The sequence below is a fragment of the Amblyomma mixtum genome, chromosome 9 (genome assembly GCF_055824585.1).
Source record: "Amblyomma mixtum isolate Tamu chromosome 9, ASM5582458v1, whole genome shotgun sequence".
Taxonomy (NCBI): Eukaryota; Metazoa; Arthropoda; class Arachnida; order Ixodida; family Ixodidae; genus Amblyomma; species Amblyomma mixtum.
In genome coordinates this window covers 104,009,770-104,035,282 of record NC_143020.1, presented here as the reverse complement: position 1 = coordinate 104,035,282, position 25,513 = coordinate 104,009,770, and the positions used below count along the sequence as shown (strand labels likewise).

The 25,513-nt window shown below is 49.2% G+C and overlaps 2 protein-coding genes and 2 non-coding genes across 20 annotated transcripts in view; 3 read left to right on the top strand and 1 right to left on the bottom strand.

Moving 5' to 3' along the window:
- LOC149330467 (uncharacterized) overlaps positions 1-25,513 on the top strand; it is a 58,208-nt gene that overhangs the window by 3,185 nt on the left and 29,510 nt on the right. For 12 of the 17 annotated variants that reach the window (XM_089561039.1, XM_089561038.1, XM_089561037.1 and 9 more), the window contains exon 2: positions 10,938-11,033. The exons of 3 other annotated variants lie outside the window; for them this stretch is intronic. Coding sequence is in view for 2 of the 14 variants with exons in the window: in XM_089561022.1 (XP_089417148.1) it covers positions 20,010-21,182 (1,173 nt within the window). In the remaining 12 variants the exon portion in view is untranslated. Of the gene's footprint in view, positions 1-10,937; positions 11,034-19,613; positions 23,647-25,513 lie in introns of those variants that run through there. 2 more of the 17 variants (XM_089561022.1, XM_089561023.1) reach the window with 2 other exon arrangements.
- On the top strand, positions 837-929 carry TRNAI-UAU (transfer RNA isoleucine (anticodon UAU)). The gene is given in 2 exon segments: positions 837-874; positions 894-929. It is a non-coding gene; the product is annotated as a tRNA-Ile (tRNA).
- On the top strand, positions 1,794-1,887 carry TRNAI-UAU (transfer RNA isoleucine (anticodon UAU)). The gene is made up of 2 exons: positions 1,794-1,831; positions 1,852-1,887. It is a non-coding gene; the product is annotated as a tRNA-Ile (tRNA).
- LOC149330469 (uncharacterized) lies at positions 5,694-24,650 on the bottom strand. The gene is made up of 4 exons (XM_089559435.1): positions 24,238-24,650; positions 9,605-10,127; positions 8,542-8,610; positions 5,694-5,798 (listed from the first exon to the last, which is right to left on the bottom strand). The coding sequence occupies exons 1-4, from the start codon at positions 24,648-24,650 to the stop codon at positions 5,694-5,696; spliced, it is 1,110 nt and encodes a 369-aa protein (XP_089415561.1).

Genomic DNA, 25,513 nt, shown 5'->3' with positions numbered 1-25,513 from the left:
CCTCTAAATAATGGCGCGTACCCACTGCGGGGGATTGGCCAAGACACAGGCGGCAACTGATAGGTGCTCAAAATGTTTAACAAGAAAATAATGATGGGGAAAAAATAAAAAATGATAATAATAGTAATTAGGAAATAAATGAAAGAAATTGAGATGTGTAAATGAAGTAAGCTAAACAAATACTGTGAGGTCAGTGACTGAAATAGAAAACGGGGCTAAATATTCCATGTTTCGGAAAGCTTTCGTTGCAGAAAAATATTGATCATGAGAAAGAGCAGAGCTTAAGACGGCAGCCGTTTAGTGTCTGTAAGGAAGTTTTGCATGGCGGAGAGCACATTCCAGTTGCTATGCCCAAGGGAGGAAGCCCCCAAGAGACAGAGCAACCCCAGCTGACAGACTTAGACCTAGCTGTCGTAACGGATGCTCTAGCAGGCGGCTCCGTAAAGAGGAGAAACGGCGGCAGGTCAACAAGAAATGATCTATCGTTTCGAGTTCTCCGCAGAACGGGCACAATGGGGAGACCGCCAGACCAGATCTATGAAGGTAAAAGTTTAAGTGAGGCACGCGACAACGTAGACGCGTGAAGGAAACCTCAAGCTTGCGTGATCGCCATCCTTTACTGCACCACGGGTAAAGGAGATGCCGGAATTCGGGAGAGGAGGTCAGAGCTAATGCTGCGAATTCTTTCAAGAGCAGATACCTGCGAAACCTGGCCGCCGTAATATATGCGCTGGGTGGAAGCACAGATACGACTGGGCCTTGAAGCGATGCCTTCCCCCTTTCCCACTTTTCCCCCTTTTTACGGAAGTTCTTCCATGCAATAAGGAAAAAAAAGTTCCCCAGTGGCGCAATTGGTCAGCGCACGGTACTTATACGACAGTGCTTCGTGAGCTATGCCGGGGTTGTGAGTTCGAGCCTCACCTGGGGAACGTATTGTTTTTTCTTTCTGAATTGATATATTATCGAATGATACCTGCCACGATTGGTTGAAACAAAAAATTCGTTCGATGCACTTAGCTATCTCTTAGGTACGGGAAGGCGAAAGCCGTTTGCGACTCATTGCCCTGATTTGAATTTGCAGCGCTTGAATTCATTTTACGAGAGAGGAGTAGAGCGTGGGGAGAGGAAGCGGTGACGTCACGCTGCGCATGCGCAGCGCATCGGCAGTTGTTGCTTGGCGGCGGATCACACTGCTTCGACGTCCTTTCGTCTGATGTGACGTCATCATCCAGTTTTCCTCGTTTTAGAGCAATTTTACCCAAATTATACATCTTTCGGTGATCTTAAGTACTAATTGCGCTTAAAGACACATTTTGCAATCTCATTTGACGCCAATCCGACGTTTTTCCGCCCATTCTGTGATAATTTTCGCTAAGCTGTGACGACTTCCGGTGGATATGTGACGTCACACCTTTGCCGTCGATATATTGAGGTCCGCTCTATATCGATGCATTTCGTGGTTTTATTTGTTTTTTCGCTATAATTGGCCATAATTAATTAACTATTTACTCTACAATCCATGAAAGTTGGCGTCGGGGTTACATTTTGGCCCCTTCGTTTTCTCCTTTCAGCTGGGTTCGTCGATGAGTCACCCCAGGCGCTGGATGTAACGCCGGACGGACGGACGGGAAAATGAGCCATTGAAGGCTTTCGCCTTAATAATAAAACGTGGTCGCGCTGACTAAGAAGTAACCCCGTGATGACGTCCCGAGCGTAGAGCACATCTGTAGGAAAGGTCACGATTGACATAGGTCATAAAAGACTTGCACACTCGAGCACGCATGTGTCGTACTTCCCCAGTGGCGCAATTGGTTAGCGCACGGTACTTATACGACAGTGCTTTCGTGAGCTATGCCGGGGTTGTGAGTTCGAGCCTCACCTGGGGAATGTGCTTTTTTGTTGCATCTTTTCGTGACTGCTGCTGTGCATTGGAAGGTTGCAGGCTGTAAAAAGACCAAAGCTATTGACCTCGCTGTCGTTTGACGCGTATAAAAAACTTGCCTAGGCAAAGGTAGGAAAATGAAATTAGGTGCTCGTTGATACAAACATGTGAAGGGAGCGAACCTTAATTGTAACCAAGGGGAGCCTAGGGGAAGGTTTTGAGATTTTCTGTGTGTGCTCTGCAGTACGCAGGTATCGCGAGTTCGAATCCCAACAGTAGCGTTGTGGCTGTCTTTTCCTCTGTTTTAAAACCAATTATTTAAAAAAAAGGGACCACGCTGCTAATTTTCAATTGATCCACACCGCAGGAAAACTCCCATCTCCTTTCCTTGTTTTTGATGACAGTCGTCGTACTTCATATGCACTTACACCTTGTTAATAATGATCGTGCTTTTCTTTATGTAGGGGTTACGAGCCAGACGCGCCGAGCTGTGGCTACAGTGCTGCTTAACTAAGCAGACAGAATAACGATATTTGAATAGACGGGCACCTCGTCCGGGATATATTTCACATGCTGAAAACCGCTTAAAAGTATCCCTGAAAATGTTGCTTTATTTTGTATTTGGAATGTAAAAAAAAATTAGCCGATGGGTACGCTTCTCGGTAGTGCGATTTTTGCGAGCAGCGGCTGCGGTACTTGTACCACAGGCGACAGTATAGGGTACACACAGTTCCGAATGGAGGCGGGAAAATTCTGGAAGCGTGCGGTGGCGCTGAGAAAGGGAACGAAATTCTCTTTAACAAAACTGAACCCATCTAGAACCGCGCAGTCCGTTTTGTGTCTTCAAATTATGACTTTCGCTGCATCATCCACAGTATTAAGACATCTGTCGGTATTAGCCCACTAGCCCTTAGACGCAGAATTTCTCGCCTCTGTCTGTTCCGTAAACCTTGCCACAACTTCCGCAATCTCCGTGATTCTCTACTAGTTACACCAGTGAGCACATATTTTCGTCTGTTCAACTCCTTGAGCATCCGGCGCTTCAATTCAGGAGTGGAACCAGCTCCCTGAACATGTTGGTTGGTTGGTTGGTTGGTTGGCCTCGAGTAGAATGGCACATACCCACTACGGGGGAGTGGCCAAGACACAGGCGGTGAACTGTTGGAATGATTAGGAGCTTTAGAGGAAAAAGGAGAATTAATAGGGTATAGGCTGACAGATTGGACGACGCAACGAAAGGGGTCCTGTTAGCTGGGAGATCGAAGATGGGAGGACGGCATAATGTGCAGTTTTGAATGCAACATCTGGAATGGTTCAATTTTGTATTGACTGAAAGAGAGGCAGAAAAAATAAAAAATAATAATAATAAATTAAGAGATTGATAATCAGAAAAATGAAAACAAAAAGGGGGGAAAAATAAATAAATAAATAAATTAATTAAAAAAAAAGTAAAAAAAAATTAGCATGGGAGTCGCTGTGTAATCGAACACATCATAAATTGTTGCTTCCTCTTCTTTTTCATTACTCTATCATGGGAAATGTTATTTTGTATTTGAGCCTTTTGACAGTTTTATGCTTCTGTTCTGGCCATCAATTCTTGCGTTATAGTTATGCGTTACCTCCCCTCTTATGTAATAACTCACCCGGTACGTTTAAGGGCAAACTAAATGGTGATGTGAAGTTAAGGACAACGCAGCGAGCTATGGAAAGAAAAATGATAGGTGTAACGTTTTAAGAGACCGAAAGCGGGCGAAGTGGGTGAGGGAACAAACGCCGGGACATCCTAGTCGAAATCAAGAGGAAGAAATGGGCTTGGGTGAGGCATGCAATGCGAAGGCAAGATAACCGCTGGTCCTCTAGGGTAACGGAGTGGATTCCAAGAGAAGGCAAGCGTAGCAGGGGCGGCAGAAAGTTAGGTGGCGGATGAGATTAAGAAGTTTGCAGGGGGGGATGCGGTGGCCGCAACTTTCCAAAGACAGGGTTAATTGGAGAGATAGGGGAGGGGCCTTTGCCCTGCAGTGGGCGCAGTCAGGCTGATGATGATGATGAGTAGGCTCCACAGCTCGCGTCAAGCTGCGTCTCCATCCACCTGACTTTTCGAGAGAGCTGGAACCATCTAGAACAATCTTTCCGCGCACGCCGCTTCGCCGAAGTCGCGGGAAGAGGACCAGGGCCGTGAGAATATCGGGAGTGGCCAAGTTTGTTTGGGAGGTCATAACCAAATGTCAACAATGTTTTATGCAACATTCAACCAAATACTGTAGAAAGATATCTCTATCCCAGATATTTTTGAGCAAACCTTGGCTGGATCATAGTATCAAAGCTTTACTGCAAGGACTACTGACGCATGATGTCGGGAATGAGATAAAACTATTTTTTTTGCCTAATATTGTTACGTGGCGGCCAGCCGAAGAATGAGACGTGGTGAACCATGGCTATGAGATTATTTAATGGCCGCTGGCCTAGCACGGGCGCTCCGTCCCGCGCCACTGCCAGCTTCGTCTTCGTCGCACTACCCGGGGCCTCCGAGCGATCGTCCCGATCGGTGACGAACAGACGGCGAAATGGCGATGGATGGTCTTGAGTGAAGGATCGAACAGTATGTAGAAGATGGTGCAGTGCTGGCCGCCACGATGAGAAAGATGAGAGAATGAGATGAGAGCGCTCGTGTCGTCTACTCTTTCTGTCCTTGTGTGTCGCGCTAAATTTTTCAGCGCTCGTGTCGTCTACTCTTTCTGTCCTTGTGTGTCGCGCTAAATTTTTCAAGATGAGAGAATGAGTCCCGGTCCACGAAGCATCCGGGCCGCAGGGTGCCAGGAGCTGACGGCCGAGGTCTCTGGACGCACCGAACGGCAGAGGCAGGGGGACGGTGTCTTCACGTTTGGGTCAGTGGGGTCTTGGGTCGGTGGGGTCTTGGGTCCGTCGGGTCTTGGGTCCGTCGGGTCTTGGGTCGTCGTGTAGTGTGGTCCGGGCGGGGGACGGGGCTGGGGTGAGCGTCGAGGTCGGTTCAGGTAGGGCGGGCTGGGGCACGGCCGTGCGGCGCTGACTAGGTACTCACGGCCGACGTCCACGGCAGGCCCAGGACGTCGAAGCTCCGTGACCAGGATGGCGATGAAGGGGCCCCAGCACCTCACACCAAATGTTACGTGGCGGCCAGCCGAAGAATGAGACGTGGTGAACCATGGCTATGAGATGATTTAATGGCCGCTGGCCTAGCACGGGCGCTCCGTCCCGCGCCACTGCCAGCTTCGTCTTCGTCACAATATAAGTAATGAAGGGGACAAAGAGCTCATGATTCAACAAGACAGGTAAGCACCGTTATTTCATGAGAGAAGAATTTATCTTGATTCATGGCTGGAGAAGCTATGAATACGGTATTTTTCTGATTTCTTATGACATCTCTGAAAGCTGGCATATATCATAAAAGATTCGATTGCAGCTTGCTGTACTTAGCTGTAACCACTCGAAAACTTTAGTTTAATTACCGATAAGAAGGAGGACTTCGTACTAAAAAAAAGCATTTTTGTTTCTTGCCATTTTACTGACACGATCACTTAGATGAGACAGTTGCTGTGCTTTTAGATCATAATTTGCGCTCACCACCGCTTGGATGGGGAACAAGAAGAACGCAGAAGAAAGACTAAGTGAAAACAAGATTTAGAGGCATGTTTATTTTGAAGAGTGACGAATGCTAGTATGCGAGCGCCAAAAGAAGAAACATTTTCGAAAACCTTCACGTCACATGGTTTATTAAAAAAAAATTCAGTCATCCTGTCAGCGTCAGGTGACCTCTTCACGAAAAGAAGACTCCTCATGCCTCCGAGGCACTGCGATTAAATCTCAGAGTGTTCATATGCTCCATGCTGTCGCTCGTTTGCACCAAGATGACAGAATAGGTGATGACAGACCCCGCAAGCTGCAACACAGAACTTATGTCATTTTCTTGATTACAAAACACCCGATGTCAAAAAAAGTGTTGATGCCATGGAGGAAGGAAAGAACTCAGGAGAGGCGGTTACGTCACATTTTTTGAAGCCTGCTCCCCCCATGATTTCCCCCCCCCCCTCCTACTTGGCCGCCATTTCTGCGCGCTTGCGCACGCGCAGCAGGCAATGTAGCAGACGACGCCGCTTCGCCCCGCGTTCCTATTGGCTGCGCCGTCGTCCAAAGACTCCCAGTAGACCTTGCGAAAGCACGTGACTTCCGGCACGCTTTCTGGCGTGCAGCTAGGATAGTGAGGGCCTCTCCTGACCTTTCCTTCCTCCATTTTTGATGCTCTATTCAGATGGCAATAATTTCTCCAAAGAAATTTGTCTTTCCCAGGGTTAGAGCGTCAGTGTTCTAAAACTCTGTACAAACTTGTTTCAAAAAGAAATCGTGAAATGGCTTTGAAGATTTTTCTAGGTCGTGAGCCACTGCGACGCGGTCAGGCCCTGAGTTCTCAGTGTATAAACTCACTTCAGTCGTACCGAGAAGGACAGGTGTTGTTCTGAAAGGACATCCGCTATATATAATACACGTGCTTCGGGTGGAGACAACTTTCTTGTTTTCTAGTTTCAAGTCTTCAGCGACCTCCTCACTTAAATGCCGAAACGTCCTGCGTTACTAAAGACACGTGAATGCTGCATAAAAGAAGCAACATTAACGAAACTCAACACATAATAATTACCTATGCAATAAAAGTTCTGATGACGTCTATACAAGAGCTACAAAGCTCTCCAAAGAGACACAAACGGCGGTATGCTACAACGCATCACTGAGATCACGCGAACTCATTTATTGTTTCCGATTTGCCAAACCTTGAAAAGAGCAAAGAAAACTCAATTTTTGTGAACTACAAACGCAAGCAGCTTTTCTAGATAAACTTGATGATAAAGTTACATCTCAAGGTGCAAGTTCATATACATCTGAACAGGTGCTATCTTTTCAGTCAGCGATTACGAAAAACATGTCCGCTTCTGCTATAAATATGTTCACGAGATGCGCAATATTCACACTCAACGACCGAATTAAATCAGAATGTATGCGTAGTGAATACAGTCAGCCACATCTTGTTATGAGAATGGAGATTGAAATTAGTTGCTGCTTTATTATTTTTATCTGTCTTCGATCATAAATCATACAAGATACGCCGCTTCTCACTCCTACGGAGAATACGCAGACCTGCCGGTGTATCAGCAGAATAAGTATACTCGAACACTGCGAATAATATACTTCCCTATCTATGCTTATATTTTGTTTCAGTGTATTTTTTGTGTGATGGCAGCGCACTTAAAAAAATACAACGTGGTGAAAATTAGCCCGCCCTTACGAAAAAGTTTTCGACACTCTATAGAGTGTCTGTAGACTTCTGTCTCTAAAGTCTATAGACTGTCTATAGACAAATCCTACAGAACAGTCTATAGGCAATACAAACGCATATGCAGTCTAGAGACAATATATATTTTTATGGCCATACACTTTTAGTAAACTTTTGTCTATAGACAGTCTATTGACTATGAACAGACAAAAAGCAATATCTATAAGAAGTCAATAGAGTCAATGAGAAGTCTATAGACTGTCTATAGACCATTTCTATAAGGGCGGAGCCCTCCACTACGGCTTCTCCAACAGCCGTACTGGAGAAGTGTGTAACGGTGGGACGTTACACACTACGTACCACATCCCATATCGTTTTAGTATATGCGCTTTTTGCAACGTCCCACCGGTATCGTCTCTTACTTCATAATTCCGTCCTCCTCCTTGACTGCTCGAAATTGAAATGCGATACTAGAGGGTTAGTATGCTGGTTTCTATGCTGATCTGTACGCAGGTTTGGTAAGGCTTTGTGCAAGGTCTTCAAAAAACGACAATAAGATAAGGTTTCAGGCAGCCCTTGCATCTATCAATGTTTGCGCAAAACGAAAAAAAAACAAAAAAAAAAACAACACTTACGGACACCAGAAGCGGCAGGTTCAGATTGAAAAAATTTCCTCCAGTGAGAAACATCTCTTCCGGACGGAGTGAATTGTGCAAATATGCAACCTGCGTGGAACATAAGTAAAAGAGGAATGCTTTTTTTTTTGCGCGTATATAAGGAGATAGTTTTTATGTCTGTATTCACTGTATATAACGACAATCCCGGCGAATGTTGTCGACAAAATACGGCCGAATGGTGTAAATTAAAAACTGTTTGCCTAAGTCTTGCCTAGAATCAACTCAGCTACTCGGCGGGGGCAACAGCAGCAACTTGCACTCGGAGGCGTCGACTATCAGAATCCGCACCAGTTTCAATTGCGTTTATTGAAAAGCGACGAGGAATTTTACACAAGGCGAGAAAAGTACTGATAACATTCTCCAACGCCATAGAAACTATTTCCCACGGTCAAAATTTTTCTAGAGGAATATGATCGCTTCTCGCGCAAGGTGAAAAACGGTAAGGCTGCTTACAAGTGGCCATGAATGAATAACATAAGCAAAGAAAAAAAGAAAACAATGAACAGTTCGCTTCAATATGCAAGACAAGGTCAACACGTGCGAAAACCCTGATGCTTTGCAATCCGCAAAACTTTCCACATTGAAAATAAGTACGGATGTGCAGACGCGGTGCGCATTCACTTTTTATTTTTTTGTTAAGAAGCCACTGAAATGGGCGCGACAACTTGGAAGTTTCACATTACCTGACGGAACTGCACAGGCGTGTCGTGGAACATTGTCACCTTCATCAAGCTTTCCTTCAGCCGTTGAACCTTGACAAAAACACAAAGGCTCTGTGAAGCATGTGAACATCATCACTTTACAGAGGTTAACCAGCTTGGAGAAAAACCGAAACTTTGGGTCTGAGGTCCCTAAAAATTCGCTCACCCTTGAAACTAAACTATACATTACTCCATCGGCCGTAAGGTTTGATGCGCCAAAAAGTCTACTTGGGAAAAACCTGACCCCCAAACGTTACTCCATATTCACACGTTTCTTGCCCCATTCAAATAAGCATCTGCTTTGCTCTTACGCTCGATTTCAGGCAACATGAACTGGGAATATTGTTCTGGAATATTGATCCTCCACTTTAGATTGCAAGTCAGACGCCGATGTACAAATAAGTTTTGTGCTTGAGTACAAAGTGTTCAATTTTATATTACGGAGACCTGCAAGTTCGTAATATACCGTCTCGATACTATAGCTGGAATGTGAATTATCTTCCGTCAAGGCTTAGCGTGCTCATCTTTGCAACAGTACCGCATGTTCAACAGAAAAGTTCAAAAATTCATCAACATATTCGAATCTGGTTTGCCATCGTTAGGCTCCAACACGTGATACTAAAGAATGCAGCTTCAAGTAGTTTTGGGGCTTAATGAGAATACCAGTATTGTTTTTGAAAGTCATGTGCAACAGAAAGAAAAAAATTTGATTTTAACTACGAACCGTTCGATTTCATTTTGGTAGTAGCTGTAGCTTTAAGATGTCGTGTTTATGCTACGATTTTAAATTCTAGTAACCGCCCGTTCGCCAAGCTTTAATCAACAATCATGGATAATATCGCGGATCTGAATATCTATATCGAAAACTTTGTTAATGTATTATTTCCTCATGCTTGCAAAACAGCTCAAAAGACGCAGACGAAGGCACAAAGTGGACACAGCAAAACGCCTTGTGTGTACACATTTTATCTTTGTCCATGTTTTTTTAGCTGTTTTGCTAGCATAAAAAAACAACAACTAGCCCGAGGGCTACCTTTTTCATTACCTCGTTGGCCATTGTCTGGCTCAGACGGGCGATGTCAACGAAATCGACGGTCGAAAAGAAACAGTAGGACATGGTCAGAAGAAGCTGGTCCGTCGGTACGCCATCGTCGAACACGGTGTAGATGCATATGCAAGACATGGCGAGGAGTACGACAGCGGACGTCATGATAGAGTACTGCCAAATCCCGTTGAGCAACCTCCTCAGTTTCGCGATGGATGCCACGTTCATCCTGACTCTCTCCAACTCTGTGACTCCCGACAGCTTCGCCACGAACACGTAGTCGTTCTCCAGGATAGACTTGAGCGTATTTTGCTCCTGAAGTACGTAGCTGATGAGCCCTTCGCAGCACGGTCTTAAGACGATGAAGTGCAGCATGTCGTAGATGAAGAAGAGGAAGTTGAACAACAGCATGCCAGATTTTAGCGCGAACTCGAGGAAAGAATTTCCCGCCGCGTCCAGCATCCTCACAGTGATGTTCGCGTTGGCGATTTGGTGAACCAGGAAGGAAGCCACGATGAAGAATCTGCGTTACAAAATTTCGAAGTGAGTGCATTGAGATATGCTCCAATGTCCAGTTAACGCCGCTATTCAACGTGGTCATCATCATCATCATCATCATCAGCCTGACTACGCCCACTGCAGGGCAAAGGCCTCTCCTATGTACCTCCAATTAACCCTGTCCTTTGCCAGTTGCGGCCACCGTATCCCCGCAAACTTCTTAATCTCGTCCGCCCACCTAACTTTCTGCCACCCCCTGCCGCGTTTGCTTTCTCTTGGAATCCACTCCGTTAATCTTAAGGACCAGCGGTTATCTTGCCTTCGCATTACATGCCCTGCCCAAGCCCATTTCTTCCTCTTGATTTCGACTAGGATGTCATTAACCCCCGTTTGTTCCCTCGCCCACTCCGCCCGCTTCCGATCTCTTAACGTTACACTTATCATATTTCTTTCCATAGCTCGCTGCGTTGTCCTTAACTTAAGCTGAACCCTCTTTGCTAGCCTCCACGCTTCTGCCCCATAGGTGAGTACCGGTAAGTTACAGCTGTTGTATACTTTTCTCCTGAGGGATATTGGTAAACTTCCATTCATGATTTGAGAGAACCTGCCATATGCGCTCCACCCCATTCTTCTTCTAGTTATTTCCCTCTCATGATCCGGATCAGCGGTCACTGCTGCATATAAATTTTTAGCCCCACCCTTCTGCTCTGCCTGTCTAACTTATCATGTTTTGCATTTCATTTCCTGAGTGGCTTAGCAAGGCAATGTCATCAGCGAATCGCAGATTACTCAGGTATTCTCCATTAACTCTTATCCCCAACTCTTCCCATTTCAGGCCCCAGAATACCTCCTGTAAGTGGGCGGTGAATAGCATTGGCGAGATCGTGTCTCCCTGCCTGATACCTCTCCTTATTGGAATTTTTGGAACGTGGTAAGCAACGGTTATCTGTCGCTTTTGTAAAAGTGCACCGCTTTCCGGACTGCCCATCATCATGAACATAAAGGAACGCGGAAAACAATGGCTGGCAAAGAAGCAACGCAGAAACTACAGGAAGGTCCTGTAGTTTGATGATGATGATTATGGTGTCCTTCGCGATATTCAAGGATTCAGATCTATATAGGCCATAGGTAAAGCATGTCAAGTTTTTTTGCACTAGCATTTAAAATAGTGACGTAACCGGCGATTGAATTTTGCGCTTCTCCTCGAAGCACCGGAGGAGTGCGGGGAAGTTCAGTGTGACGTCACGGAAGGTATGGTTTCAAATTACCGCTGCCGTTAGCCACACCCTGCCGTGCCTCGTTTCATGCTCCAAACAACGTTCGGTGGGCTTAGCCCTCGGTGACATTGTTTTTTTTTTCCTTCAAAGCGGGCGTTTATGCGTTAGAAATGTACCGATACCTTCGATGACGTCATCATATTGATACATGCATTCGAAGAAGAGACAGAAGTAGCGCATGCGCTAGAAGAGGAAGAAGTTAGTTGGCTCTCTCGCGCGCGCTCGAACCACTATCTCCCCTCTGTGCATTTTGCCGTGAGCCTGAATCTATCGATCATTTTTGGCTCCATTGTCGTCGTTTCACCTCTTTGAGAAGAAGACTGCTGGAGTTGCCCTTACAGCAACTTGGCCTCAGTTTGAGCAGCCCACACTTGCTATCATTTGGTGCCACCACACTTGGGTTCAGCCACAGGTCTGTCTGTGCCGCTGTTCAAAATTTCTTGCTGGAATCTCATCGACTTCCTTGCTAAAGCTTTCAGTATTTTCTTTTTATGCTTCATTTTTTTTTCGAATTATTCTCTTTTCTCTCTTTCTCTCTCTCTCTTCAATCCAATCTCCTTTATATATATATATATATATATATATATATATATATATATATATATATATATATATATATATATATATATATATATATTATGATTATTATTATTATTTTTCAGTTTTGTTGATTTTTTTCTTCATCCTCTCCGTGCCCTTCTTGTGGTTGACTCCCCCGGTGTTCCTCTCCCGTGTGCTTTCCTTTTGCCTTTACTACGTACAGGTGAATACCAACCTTTTCCACCCGATTCTTGGCCGATCCCCCAGAGTGGGTATGTGCCATTCTGTCGTAGGCTACAACAACAACAACAACAACCACTAGGGGACCGCCGCAGGTTTTTCGTCTCTGCGCGGGTGTTCTTTTTGGCGTTGCACGCTAAAGTTTGGTGGAGCAGTGCTGGGTACGCTTCCCGACCTGCAAACTCCGTACAGCGTCACTACGGACCTCACACCGGTTCACCAGCGACCCAGCCGCCGTCTCCGCGGAGAGTCGCCTGAATTTGGGCCCCTTCCCCCGCCAACAAGGACGACGCAGCCTCGACCGCCGAGTCCAACTGACATGGCCACTGACACCAGGACCCAGCCGCCGATCCAGCCTCTACCGTCGAGTCCAACTGCCATGGCCGCTGACACCAGGCCCCTGGCGCCGATCCTTTGCCACCCACCGCGAACACCGCCATCTTTTCACGGTGACGTGTTCGAAGACGCTGAGGACTGGCTGGAGACGTTCGAGCGGGTCGCACGCTACAACGGCTGGTGCGACGAGCGGAAGCTGAATAACGTCTACTTTGCCCTGGAAGAGTCTGCTCGGACGTGGTTTGAAAACCACGAGGCTACACTTCCCACCTGGGAGACGTTTTGCCGGAGTCTCCTGGCTACGTTTCCCAACGCTGACCGCCGGGAGAAGGCCGAAGCTGCGCTGCACTCCCGAAATCAGCGCACGAACGAAAGCGTGCGCATGTACACCGAAGACATGACCCGTCTTTTCAAGCGCGCCGACCCCAACATGACAGAGGAGAAGAAGCTGCGCCATCTCATGCGTGGGGTTAAGCAGGAGCTGTTCGCGGGCCTCGTGCGCAGCCCACCCCGCACGGTGGCGGAATTTCTAACCGAGGCGACCACGATGGAGACGACGCTGCAACAACGGGCCCGCCAGTACAACCGGGACATCAACTGCAGGGTGCCCGAAGGCTTTTCGTCGTGTCTCGGAGGCAGTGCAGACACCTTGCGTGAACTAATTCGCTCCGTTGTCCGGGAGGAACTGCAACGGATCCATCTGCCTCAGGTTGCACCTGCGCCGCTGGCAGCGCTGTCCGAAGTTGTCAGGGACGAGGTGCGACAGGCTGCGCAGGCACCTCCTGTCCCCGAAGCGCCATCTCGGTTCGATGACCGACCCACGTACGCATCTGTTGTACGTCGCACGACAGGCTACGGTCCCATTACCCCAACGCCTGGCGTGAGCAACATCGGCACATGTCACGCAAGCGTGCCTGGCTACGGTGTGACCCCGTCGACCTCCGTGAGTAACATCGCCACGTATTCTGCAACCGCATCTGCTACAGCTGGGCCACGCCCTCGCAAGTCGGATTTGTGGCGTACACCGGATCGCAGGCCTCTCTGCTACCACTGTGGGGAGCCTGGTCACCTCTACCGCGCCTGTCCGTACCGCCAAGTGGGCCTTCGCGGTTTCCATCCCGACGCACCCTGCCCTCAGAACGGCGAACGACCGCATGAGATTGCACAGCATCTCTGGGCACGCCAGAACCCTGCCTACTCTGGAAGGCGCGAGTCCCGTTCCCCTTCGCCTCTCCGTTATCGCGCTTCCAGCCCTGGCCGCCAGAGTAGCTCTGCTGGCCGTCGCTCGCCGAGTCCGCGTCGGGAAAACTAACACCAGCGACCTCTGGAGGTAAGGCCGCTGACGTCGGGACGTGTCAAGATCCTCCATCGCGGAACCCTCGAGCCGACGATACCCGGACAGAGAGAGGCAGCGACAGTATCAGATACGCTGCATCCGATTTGCGTGTGACAATTGATGGCACTGACATTACCGCGCTGCTCGATACCGGTGCTGATTACTCTGTTATGAGCCGTGCCTTCGCTGGAGAACTTAAGAAGGTTCTTACACCGTGGACGGGGACCCCCATTCGCACCGCTGGTGGCCACCTAATTTCCCCTGTGGGCAAGTGCACGGCTAGAGTTGGGATTAGTGGTTTTACGTACGTTGGTGAATTTGTCGTACTCCCCGAGTGTTCCAGAGACTTGATTCTGGGGATCGACTTCCTGCAGTCGAACGGCGCTGTGATTGACTTTCAGGAGGCACGTGTCACGTTCTCGACCAAACAGGCCGTGGCGCGCTTTGACTCCCGCGATCCCTGCAGCAACGCTCTGCGCATTGTCGAGAACGACGTCACGGTGCCGCCGCGGTGCAGTGTTCTGGTGCTCGTGCGGAACGACCTCTTTCATGACTATGAGGGCCTAGCGGACAGCCATAGTCCACTGCTGCTTAAGCGGGGACTTGCCGTTGCCAGAGGTCTCGTCCAACTACGTGACGGCCGCACCCACGTCCTCCTGACTAACTTTGCCAACGAATATCAGCACCTGGCCAAAGGCATGGCTATTGCCTTCCTCCACGACGTTGCTGAGGTTCCAGGTTTGTGCACCGTGGGAGGACCCTCTCCGGAGTATGCTGGCCCACATCACGTTCTTCAGTCAGTCAGAATAAATCCTGCCTTGCCGTCGGTTCAGAGGGATCTTCTGTCGGCCCTCTTGGCAGAATTTGCGGACTGTTTCGCTACGTGCTCGAAGGTCGGCCGAACTCCACTCGCCAAGCATCGTATCATCACTGACGAGACTACGCGACCCGTCTGCCAGCGCCCATATCGTGTTTCCCCGGTGGAGAGAGAAGCCATTCAGAATCAGGTTGCCGAGATGCTTGCAGACGATGTCATTCAGCCGTCCACCAGTCCGTGGGCATCGCCTGTGGTTCTTGTCAAAAAGAAGGACAATACTCTGCGTTTCTGCGTGGACTACAGGAAACTTAACAGCGTGACCAAAAAGGACGTTTACCCGCTGCCCAGGATAGATGACGCGCTCGACCGAATGCGGAACGCCAGATACTTCTCGTCATTGGATCTTAAAAGCGGGTACTGGCAAATCGAAGTGGACGAGAGAGAGACCGGGAGAAGACGGCTTTCGTGACGCCTGACGGCCTCTATGAGTTTAAAGTGCTCCCATTTGGTCTGTGCTCAGCACCGGCTACTTTCCAACGCATGATGGACACTGTCCTCTCCGGCTTGAAATGGCAGTCCTGCCTGGTGTACCTGGACGATGTCGTTATATTTTCGCCCACCTTTGACCAACACTTGGAGCGGTTGCGCATTGTGCTACAAGCGCTCAAATCCGCGCAACTCACCATCAAAGCCGAGAAATGCCATTTTGGCTTTGAGGAACTTCGCTTTCTTGGTCACGTTGTCAGCGCACAAGGTGTTCGCCAGGACCCTGACAAGACTGCTGCCGTCTCAGGTTTTCCACGCCCAACTGACAAGAAGGCCGTTCGCCGGTTTTTAGGCCTGTGCTCCTATTATAGGCGCTTTATTCAAGATTTCTCGAAAATCGCGGAACCGCTGAACGCACTGACCCGTGACGACACGCCCTTCCTCTGGGGGACCGACGAAGAGGCTGCATTTGTCGAGCTTCGCAGCCGTCTGCAAAGCACTCCGATACTCGGCCATTTCGACGAGCATGCTGCCACGGACATCCACACTGACGCCAGCAATGTTGGCCTTGGTGCAGTACTGATCCAGTGGCAAGACGGTGCAGAACGGGTCATCAGTTATGCTAGTCGGACACTTACGCGCTCCGAGACCAATTATTCAACGACGGAGAAAGAATGTCTTGCAGTGATATGGGCCATCTGCAAGTTCCGACCGTACCTCTACGGACGACCCTTCCGTGTGGTAAGCGACCACCACTCCTTATGCTGGCTGGCGAGCCTCAAAGACCCCTCAGGACGCTTGGCTAGATGGAGCTTACGCTTGCAAGAATACGACTTAACAGTAGTTTACAAGTCTGGCCGCAAGCATCAGGATGCGGATTGTCTGTCGCGCGCGCCTATCCCAATCAATACCGAAGAAACCACCGATGATTTTCCTTTCCTGGGCTCTGTTAGTACCACCCAAATGGCGCAGCTTCAGAGGGCGGACACGGAGTTGGCGCCGCTCATCGATTACCTCGAAGGCAGTGAAGCTCCCATTCCGCGTGTTTTTCTTCGAGGGCTTCACACCTTCACTTTACGGTCTGGTGTTCTCTACAAGCGCAACTTTGCCAACAGCGAAGAAGTGTTCCTACTCGTCGTACCATCACAGCTGCGGTCTGAGATCTTGAGTGCCTGTCATGATGCACCATCCGCCGGCCACCTTGGAGTCAGCCGTACACTCGCGCGGATTAGACAAAAGTATTATTGGCCCAGGTTACTCCCATCGGTGCGGGCCTACGTCAAAACATGCCGTGAATGCCAACGTCGGAAGACTCCTCCATTGAAACCGGCCGGATTTCTTCACCCCGTCGATCCACCGAAGACCCCTTTCCATCAAGTGGGCATGGACCTCCTTGGCCCATTTCCGAAGTCTTCGTCTGGAAAGCGTTGGATAGTCGTTGCGACTGACTACCTCACACGGTACGCTGAGACCACGTCTCTTGCCAAAGGCACTGCTGCTGAAGTGGCGCAGTTCTTCGTCCACAACATTGTCTTGCGTCATGGAGCACCCGCCGTTGTTGTTACTGACCGGGGAACTGCTTTCACGGCCCGCTTAACCCAGTCCGTGATGACTCTGACGCACACGAGCCACCGACGTGCTACGGCGTATCACCCGCAGACAAACGGGTTGGTAGAGCGACTCAACCGCACACTAGCCGACATGCTATCAATGTACGTTGACGTCGAGCATCGAACTTGGGACGCCATTCTGCCGTACGTAACGTTTGCGTACAACACCGCCCTGCAGGAAACAACCCGACTGACCCCCTTTCAGCTTGTCTTCGGTCGCCAGGTGACCACTCCGTTGGATGCTATGTTGCCCGTCGACCCTTACTGCGACTCTGACGCTGACATCGACGTAGATACCTTCGTTCAGCGTGCTGAGGAAGCGCGTCAACTGGCCCGCCTGCGCATCCACCGTCAACAGGAGGCTGACGCCACTAAGTACAACTGTGGACGCCGTTTCGTCAGTTATGCTCCCGGCGACCTTGTGTGGATTTGGATACCTGTTCGTCGCCGCGGGCTCTCTGAAAAGCTGCTGCGCCGATACTTCGGCCCTTACGAAGTAGTGCGCCGCATCAGTGATGTGACTTATGCAGTTGCTCCCGCCCCGACAGCTTGTTCATCGCGCCGGTCGCACCGAACTGAAGTCGTACACGTTGTTCGCATGAAGCCTTACCACGACCGGCTACCTGACTGAACTACCTGACTGAACTGCGGTCCACTGCAGCTGTGTTCTACCCTTTCGCTGACTTTTCCCTCCCAGCCGCATCGTGTCGATGCCGCAGAAGAGGGGGGCAGTGATACATGCATTCGAAGAAGAGACAGAAGTAGCGCATGCGCTAGAAGAGGAAGAAGTTAGTTGGCTCTCTCGCGCGCGCTCGAACCACTAGGGGACCGCCGCAGGTTTTTCGTCTCTGCGCGGGTGTTCTTTTTGGCGTTGCACGCTACAATATGCTCCCCACTTGGCATTGTGCGCGGTGGAGAAGCTTGAAGGTCATCGCGATTTTAATGGGCGATTACGTCACCATTTCAAATGCTAGCCCAAAAGGACTTCGCATGCTTTACCTGCAAGTTTCACACATTTAAATCTTTTAAGCTAGTCGAATTGTAAAACCTTTAATGGCACATACCCACGCCTTGGGACTGACCAGGGTGCATAGCGGATACAAACGCACTCATGCACAAGGAGTGGAGTATTTGGAAAATTTTGGGACTTGAAACTAGAATTTGTGCAAAAAAATACGGAAAAGAAAAAGCAGTTAATTCTATGTTGCATTTTGTCGTCCTCGTTTATGGCGCCGTTTAATGATCCACGATGTGCAACCGACTAACCGAGAGAAAAAATATAGTTAACGGCACTACTTCAGCACATTCTTTTAAAGACGGCTGGTTGTTTAAGCCATACATAGCAACCGTGAATCTCTAAAATGCGGTATGGGACGGGAATATTCCATAGCCTTTATTGAATGACTTCATAAAAGTGGCATTTTCTCCTTACTTTATTAACTTCCTCTTTTTGTTTGTTTAGTAGGTCGTTCATTCTCCTTTTTCCAGGCTACACAAAAAATCCTGGCCGTGCTTGCTTACTAAACCGAGAAGCCGTCTTGATATTCTGTTCGCGAATAAATAATGACAACAAAATAATATGAGTGGCAAACATTTCAGCACTATGCTTCCACACTATAGTGTATTGTGAAGATTGCGGTGAAACGAGAATAAAGGAAAAAGCTGACGGGAAATTATTACACCATAGAGAAGTGAGCTAAGCTTTAAATGGAAAGGTGGTTATACATGGAAGGCAGGAATGAACAGACAAACGGAACCTCTGTAAAGCTGATTTGCCACCCACCGTTTAGTTGGAAAGTAAATAAAGACAAGGGAGAAGGTTTGTTTTGGGTTTTATGGGGGTTTAATGTCCTAAAGCAACTCAGGCTATGAGGGACGCCGTAGTGAAGGGCTCCGGAAATTTCGACCATCTGGGGTTCTTTAACGTGCACTGACATCGCGCAGCACACGGGCCTCTAGAATTTCGCCTTCATCGAAATCTGACCGCCACGGCCGGATTGAACCCGCGTTTTTCGGGTTAGTAGCCGAGCGTTATAACCACTGAGCCATCGCGGCGGCACATAGGAGGAGGATTATACATTTAGAAAGCTCATAGTCGTCACCATCATTAGCAAGCGAATTGGCTCTTAACAAGTAGTTCCTCTCTGAATGCATTCTAATCAACATGCCTGTTAAGGTAGAGACCTATGGCGCCAGTAGCTAATTTCCCCCCTACCGTGTCTGTCTGGAGGGGTTAGGAATGGCGACAGCGGGTCGCGCGCTTCGGATGCCGTCCAAGGCTGCGGGAAAGACCGCGACAGCCTTGTCGGGGACCAAGGGGCCGACGACCCCTTGAAAGGATCCCTTGACAAATATAGAAGTGGGGGTGGGGGACAATAAGGTCGACGACTCCTTAAACCCCCGACTGTCTAGCTAAGCAGTGGCGCCTCCAGAGTCGGGCTCTGGCGTGCACTGGGCTCCGCCTACTTGTATGCGCAGTGCCACTGCAGCAGTATTGGTTGGAATTGGGCGAGAGCCGGTTTATTAAAGCTCCGCCCAATTATCGAGGGGATAAAAACCGCTGCAAACAAAGAGCGGGACGAGCGCGCCGAGTCTCAGTCTCGGCCGCTTTTCTACAGCCCTTTTTTTAAACAGCCTTTTTTGACAGCCTTTCTTTAAACCGCCTTTTTCTTAAGTTCGTTGTGTTTTGGTCTCGTCTTCAATAAATTAGTTTTTTGCTTCAGTTTTGTCGCAAGAAGTTTGGAATTGCTGCCCCAACCGGCAACGTGTCGCCGGACGAGCGGACGAAGTACCGCTGACCAACGTACGATCGGACCAACCGGCCATTCCATTCCGACAGTTTCCTTTAACTGGTGCCGCAATAACCCAGGATAGTCCGAGCGGCTTTCTGCGAGCGGTTGGAGGCAGTACCTTCCGGAAGCCTGACGGGGCAACATCTTGGCGAGAAGCCCCGGGGACCAAGGTCCAAGTGAGGTGATTTCTTTGGGAGAGGCCTCGGAGCCAAGACTCCACGACAGTGCCGAGGAGCGAGCGAAGCGAGACCGACGGAGCGAAGCGCCGCGACTTCGGCGGCACTGTGCAACTTCGTCTGCCGGGAGGAAGTGATGGGCCTGCTGCGAGCTCGGGTATCCGGACTCACTTCTGAACCCTAGGACGAGATCTGCTGCTACCACGGATCAAGTGCCATGATGAGTGAGTTTCTCCATTCTCACTTTACTTGCCTCGGGAGTGCTTGAGCCGCAAGGTTAGAGTTAACCAGGGCACAATGGATACGTTCAGTTGGCGAAGTGGGTATGGCTATCGCTGTGGACATGAGCGCGCACAACTGTCAGAGGCTGAGCGAGCCAAAGAAAAGGAGAGAAGCGACGCTTACATACTAGACCTGAAGTGCCAATTGGCAATAGCTGAAGAGAATCTCCGGCAGGAGAGAAAGAGAATTCAGCAGGAGCAACGCTCACGGAGAGCGGCGAGTGTGCTGCCGGAGCCGGCACAGACAAAGGCATTCTCTAATAGCGCGACAGGCGCTGATCAATTGCTGATCGAGATAGCGAAGAAAAAGGATAGCGGCAGCGGCATTCCTTTTGAGAACAGCAAGGAGGAACCTGTGGTTCCTGCAGAGAGTGAAGCGATCACTAGCGCCGAGGAGCCGCCCATTGTGCTGTCAGCCACGAGCGTTGACACAGGAAAGCAGGCTTTGGTTCCCAAGGTGGAGGCGAGCTCCTCGGACATTGCAGGTAAAAATTCGTCTCGTGATGAAACTGTGCAAGCCAACTCTGGCGAGGCAGCCGAACATGTTAGTAGTGGCGCTAATGGCACCGATGAGCAAAACGACATGAACTGCTCGGCCGGCCGGGTTGCCCACTGCGATCTTTTGTGGCCAACTCAAGCACCAGTATGCGAGGCAGGGTTTCATGAAAGCGACATGTGTGTTCAAACACCATGCGTGGCACCCACAGCGGTGTCGGAGAAGCCTGCAGAACAGCTTGGTAGGCGAGGCTATTCCGAGCTAGAAAACTCAGATTCGTGTAACGCCGCAATGAGTTTGGCGGTAGGTGAATGGAGTCTGAGCAGTGACGACGACGAAGAATTCATCTTACTCCCTGAAGGAGGCGAAAGTAAACCGCCGCTGACAGGGTCGTACCGCGACCCATGCCGCGATCACCTTGCGGTTTTGCGCAACAGATGGATCGCAAACTCAGATGTCGCTGATGGTGAACTGGTTGAGCTGGCCGTGCCACCTTTTAAGAGGCCCTTTGTGAACGAGAGCTTAGAGGCTTTCGCGGAGACCTGCGCCCCATATGCACGCACGGGCGGCCGCTCCGCCGATGTAGAAGATGAGCTACGCAACTGGAAAGGACGAATGCGACGACTGTGCACGCTGCGGCACGTACTGTTCACTTTCATGCGAACAGGTGACGTGTTCGATCCTGGTGGATAGCGACAAACACCTAATGGCCACAGCCTTAACCCACTCTTGCCAGGTTGCGGTACGCGCAAAAATGCCTTGTGGCTTGAGCACACGATGAGGCAGTGGGTGAGAGTGGGGGAACGTGGTGGAATGTGACACTTCACAGTGAAGAGACTGAAAATTGGACATGATCATGCGGGTGTGCTGTTTTGTGTTCTGTGCACTGTTTTCTTTTGTGCTGACACATAATCCGTGTTTGAAGAAGAGCGCCGTGGTATGATGTTTGTCTTGCCCTCGTCGGGATTATGTTGTGATGTATATGCAACTTCATGGGAACTCTACAGTAATGTTGCAGTGCTGTTGCATGCACGATTTTATGTTTTTACCAGAGGGTTTCATTTGTGCAGGTCTACCTGCAATTGAAATGTGCAAGCTAAGGATTCGGCTTGTATCCGCATACCTGGAGGTTTCTTCCTTAGCATTCTTTCTGCATTGTTAGTAGGACGCAGAAGCGTTCCTTTTTTGTATGTCGTTAGTACAGAGTCCGGTTGACGGTCGGGTCTCTTGTGCTGTTGGGTTTTTTTTTTTTGCTGTTCACGGCCGGGTCTTTTGCACTTTTGAGCGCTTTGGTATGTTGTGTGTACGGCGAGCGTCCACCCAACATTCTTGGTGGGGAGGTGTTAAGGTAGAGACCTATGGCGCCAGTAGCTAATTTCCCCCCTACCGTGTCTGTCTGGAGGGGTTAGGAATGGCGACAGCGGGTCGCGCGCTTCGGATGCCGTCCAAGGCTGCGGGAAAGACCGCGACAGCCTTGTCGGGGACCAAGGGGCCGACGACCCCTTGAAAGGATCCCTTGACAAATATAGAAGTGGGGGTGGGGGACAATAAGGTCGACGACTCCTTAAACCCCCGACTGTCTAGCTAAGCAGTGGCGCCTCCAGAGTCGGGCTCTGGCGTGCACTGGGCTCCGCCTACTTGTATGCGCAGTGCCACTGCAGCAGTATTGGTTGGAATTGGGCGAGAGCCGGTTTATTAAAGCTCCGCCCAATTATCGAGGGGATAAAAACCGCTGCAAACAAAGAGCGGGACGAGCGCGCCGAGTCTCAGTCTCGGCCGCTTTTCTACAGCCCTTTTTTTAAACAGCCTTTTTTGACAGCCTTTCTTTAAACCGCCTTTTTCTTAAGTTCGTTGTGTTTTGGTCTCGTCTTCAATAAATTAGTTTTTTGCTTCAGTTTTGTCGCAAGAAGTTTGGAATTGCTGCCCCAACCGGCAACGTGTCGCCGGACGAGCGGACGAAGTACCGCTGACCAACGTACGATCGGACCAACCGGCCATTCCATTTCGACTTCTTTTTTCTTTAACTATGCCGTCTTTCTCAAACAGAGCAATATCACGCTGTGCCTTCGCAGTCTAGAACCGCTAACAGATAGAACGGAGCAGCAATTTTAGTTGGAGCGTTCTCAATCGCCACTTTAAATATCGAAGGGCTACTTCTGTCATAGACAACTGTAGCGCACACTGCAGACCACGAGGTCTCATTGGATTATCGAGTCGTAGTACAAATACATTACATAGCAAAATGAAAAGGGCGATAAGGGCATAAGACAACAAAGCAGACGTGTAGACGCAGTGTTGTCCGGTGTCACAGCTCAGGACGTTGTGAAAAAAATATTGGGATATGAGTTTGCTGTCGGCGGACAAAGCACTTACGTTGCTGAGCTACTGATTCGCGAAAACTTGCACACTGCCTCTACCTACGCAACTACATCCATAGATACGTATCAATAAGGGTATGTATTATACTGTTTGTCAAAAAAAGGCCGCCACCGTCTGGAAAACGTTGAAGTAACGAGCGTTAGCTGTTTGGTTTACTAGAATTGATGTGAATGAGATTAAACGGAGGTACACCAATGGAAACACGAATTTGTACGTTTATTTCCCCGAAACTATGCCGCCATTTCGTTCACTGACGTCATACTCACATAGTTCTACCTCTCTCCACCACATTGGACCATGGCGTCATCATTGGCACGCGGCAGGTTGTTTCTACAATGTTAGATGGCGCTACAAGTCTCGATGCGAGACGTGCTGTTTTCTAGTTGCTGCCGCAGATGGCGCTGTGATCTCAGGATGGTAGCAGACCCCACGAAATCTCGAAAGGTGATGAGTAGTTGCTGCCACAGATGGCGCTGTGATCTCAGCAGACCGCACGAATTCTCGAAAAGTGATGAGTGACAGTTAACGCTCTTAAAAGTTCTGCTCCTTATCCTAGGCGGTGGCTCTGTCTGTGCCCGTCTATTTCTTGTCGCTTATATGTGGAGTCGTTCATATTTGTTGTTGTTGTTAGCGGCTACTTTTATGTGAATAGAAAATAAAAATAAAAATGAAAGGAACAGATGTTGCTAGCCGCAGCATCTGCCATCAAAACCTGAAGCATCTGAGCTACGTCTAGCGTGAATAAAATGACAGGGAGAGGGAAATAAAGGGCGGAACGATAGAAGAAAGGTTAGGGGTAGGGCGGCAATATACACTATGTACAAATACCGGATATCGAACTTGAACCGTTCATATTTTGCCGCATTACTATATCAACCAGCTCAACAACGTGCCCTTTTGCAGTTCAAAGCTCTTTGGTACCTGAACAAATCTTCGACAAACACATTTTACTGGCGGAAAACGATCAAGGATCGCGAAATGAGGTGGAATAATCTAAAAAAACATTATACAATTGGTTGGTTTATTGGTTTATTGGGGTTTAACGTGCCAAAGCAACTCAGGTCATGAGAGACCCCATAGTGAAGGGCTCCGGATATCTCGACCACCTGGGGTTCTTTAACGTGCACTGAAACAACCCCAGGTGGTCGAAATTTCCGGAGCCCTCCACTACGGCGTCCCTCATAGCCTGGGTCGCTCTGGGACGTTAAACCCCAATAAACCAACAAGCCAACCAATTGTATAATTGTTTTTTTCAGATTATTCCACTTCATTTCGCGATCCTTGCGAGTTTTCCGCCAGTAAAATGTGTGTGTCGAAGATTTATTCAGGTTAGTCAGCGACCATTTTCACAGACAGTACAGAAACGAACCTCAGAAGATACGAGACCCGGCATCCGTAGCGGTGTTCCTTGCGGTCGAACCCGGCCCGCCTCTCATACTCCGCGGACTTCTTGAAAAACTCGAGCATGGCCCAGGATCCAAAGATGGCGCTGGCGATGTTCACGACCACTTTCACGATGACCACGGCCGGAATGACGACTACGAGGGACCTGGTGAAGTAACGGACCGTGGACAACAGGTGGCGCATGTTGTTCGCAACGAAGACCAGCTCGCCCATGCTGAAGGCCAGGAGACAGACGAGGGAGTAGAGGCTGTACCAGGACCTCCACGTGATAACCATGTCGTCGGTGTTGGCGGCTTGCAGGTTCTGTATGTAGAAGGCGCCCGCCGCCCGGCACAGCCATCCGTAAGGCTTGAAGCGTTCGGCCATTGAGCTGGCCATTGTGGGCTTCTTACGGTAGTTTGACGTCAGAGTGGTAGTGGATATTCGTTGGGGAACAGCGCAGATGCTACGCAGCATGCGAACAAGAAGAACAAAACTCTGAGGCAGCGCACAAGTATCGAGCTTTAGCAGTATCGGACGAATATTGCGTCATTAGCCATCTTCGCTATATCCGGTACAAATTTTTCGTTATATCCGGATTCAACTTTTTTGGTGCGAATGTATAGAGCGCAGGAAGACAAATCGTTTGTTGGTCAAATGTTTTAGGGGAATCCCCCAAGGTGGAGTAGATTTGTAATAAGGGAGTAATTATTCATTGGCATCCACCCGAGCGCAGCCATACGGCTACAAGGGAAAGCTATACAGCTTTCACAGAAACTTCGTAGTTAAAGAAAAATTCGTCCTTGCCCGGGGTTCAAACCCGGGAACACCGCTTCACCGGAGCAGTCACTCTACCAACTGAGCTAACCGGGACGGCAACCGGACCAGGACGAATTTTTCCTTAACTACGAAGTTTCTGAGAAAGCTGCGCAGCTTTTCTTTGTAGCCGTATGGCTGCACTCGGGTGGATGTCAATGAGTAATTACTCCCTTATTACAAGACAAATCGTTTGACAGCACTTCGAATTTTCATACGTCAATTAGTTTGGCCGTAATGGACGTTTGAAGTTTCAAGAAGTCACGGTTTGGGGAACCAAAGGTTGTCGATGCGAATACCTGTGACAAGCTACGCTTTGATTCGACTGGTTACCTTACGCTCCGTAATGCACTGAATCGTCTGATACTACTCCGAACATTCTATGCCAATTAGGTGGTCCACAGTATATGTGCCAATGGTACCACCCCCTGGTCCCACTTGAATGA

Coding starts and splice junctions, on each gene's coding strand:
- LOC149330469 (XM_089559435.1), bottom strand. CDS start 24,650: ATGGCCAGCTCAATGGCCGAACGCTTCAAGCCTTACGGATGGCTGTGC. Junction 8,611..9,604: donor GCCAGACAATGGCCAACGAG/GTAATGAAAAAG, acceptor GTTTTTGTCAAG/GTTCAACGGCTGAAGGAAAG. Junction 5,799..8,541: donor CGCCTGTGCAGTTCCGTCAG/GTAATGTGAAAC, acceptor TCTGTGTTGCAG/CTTGCGGGGTCTGTCATCAC.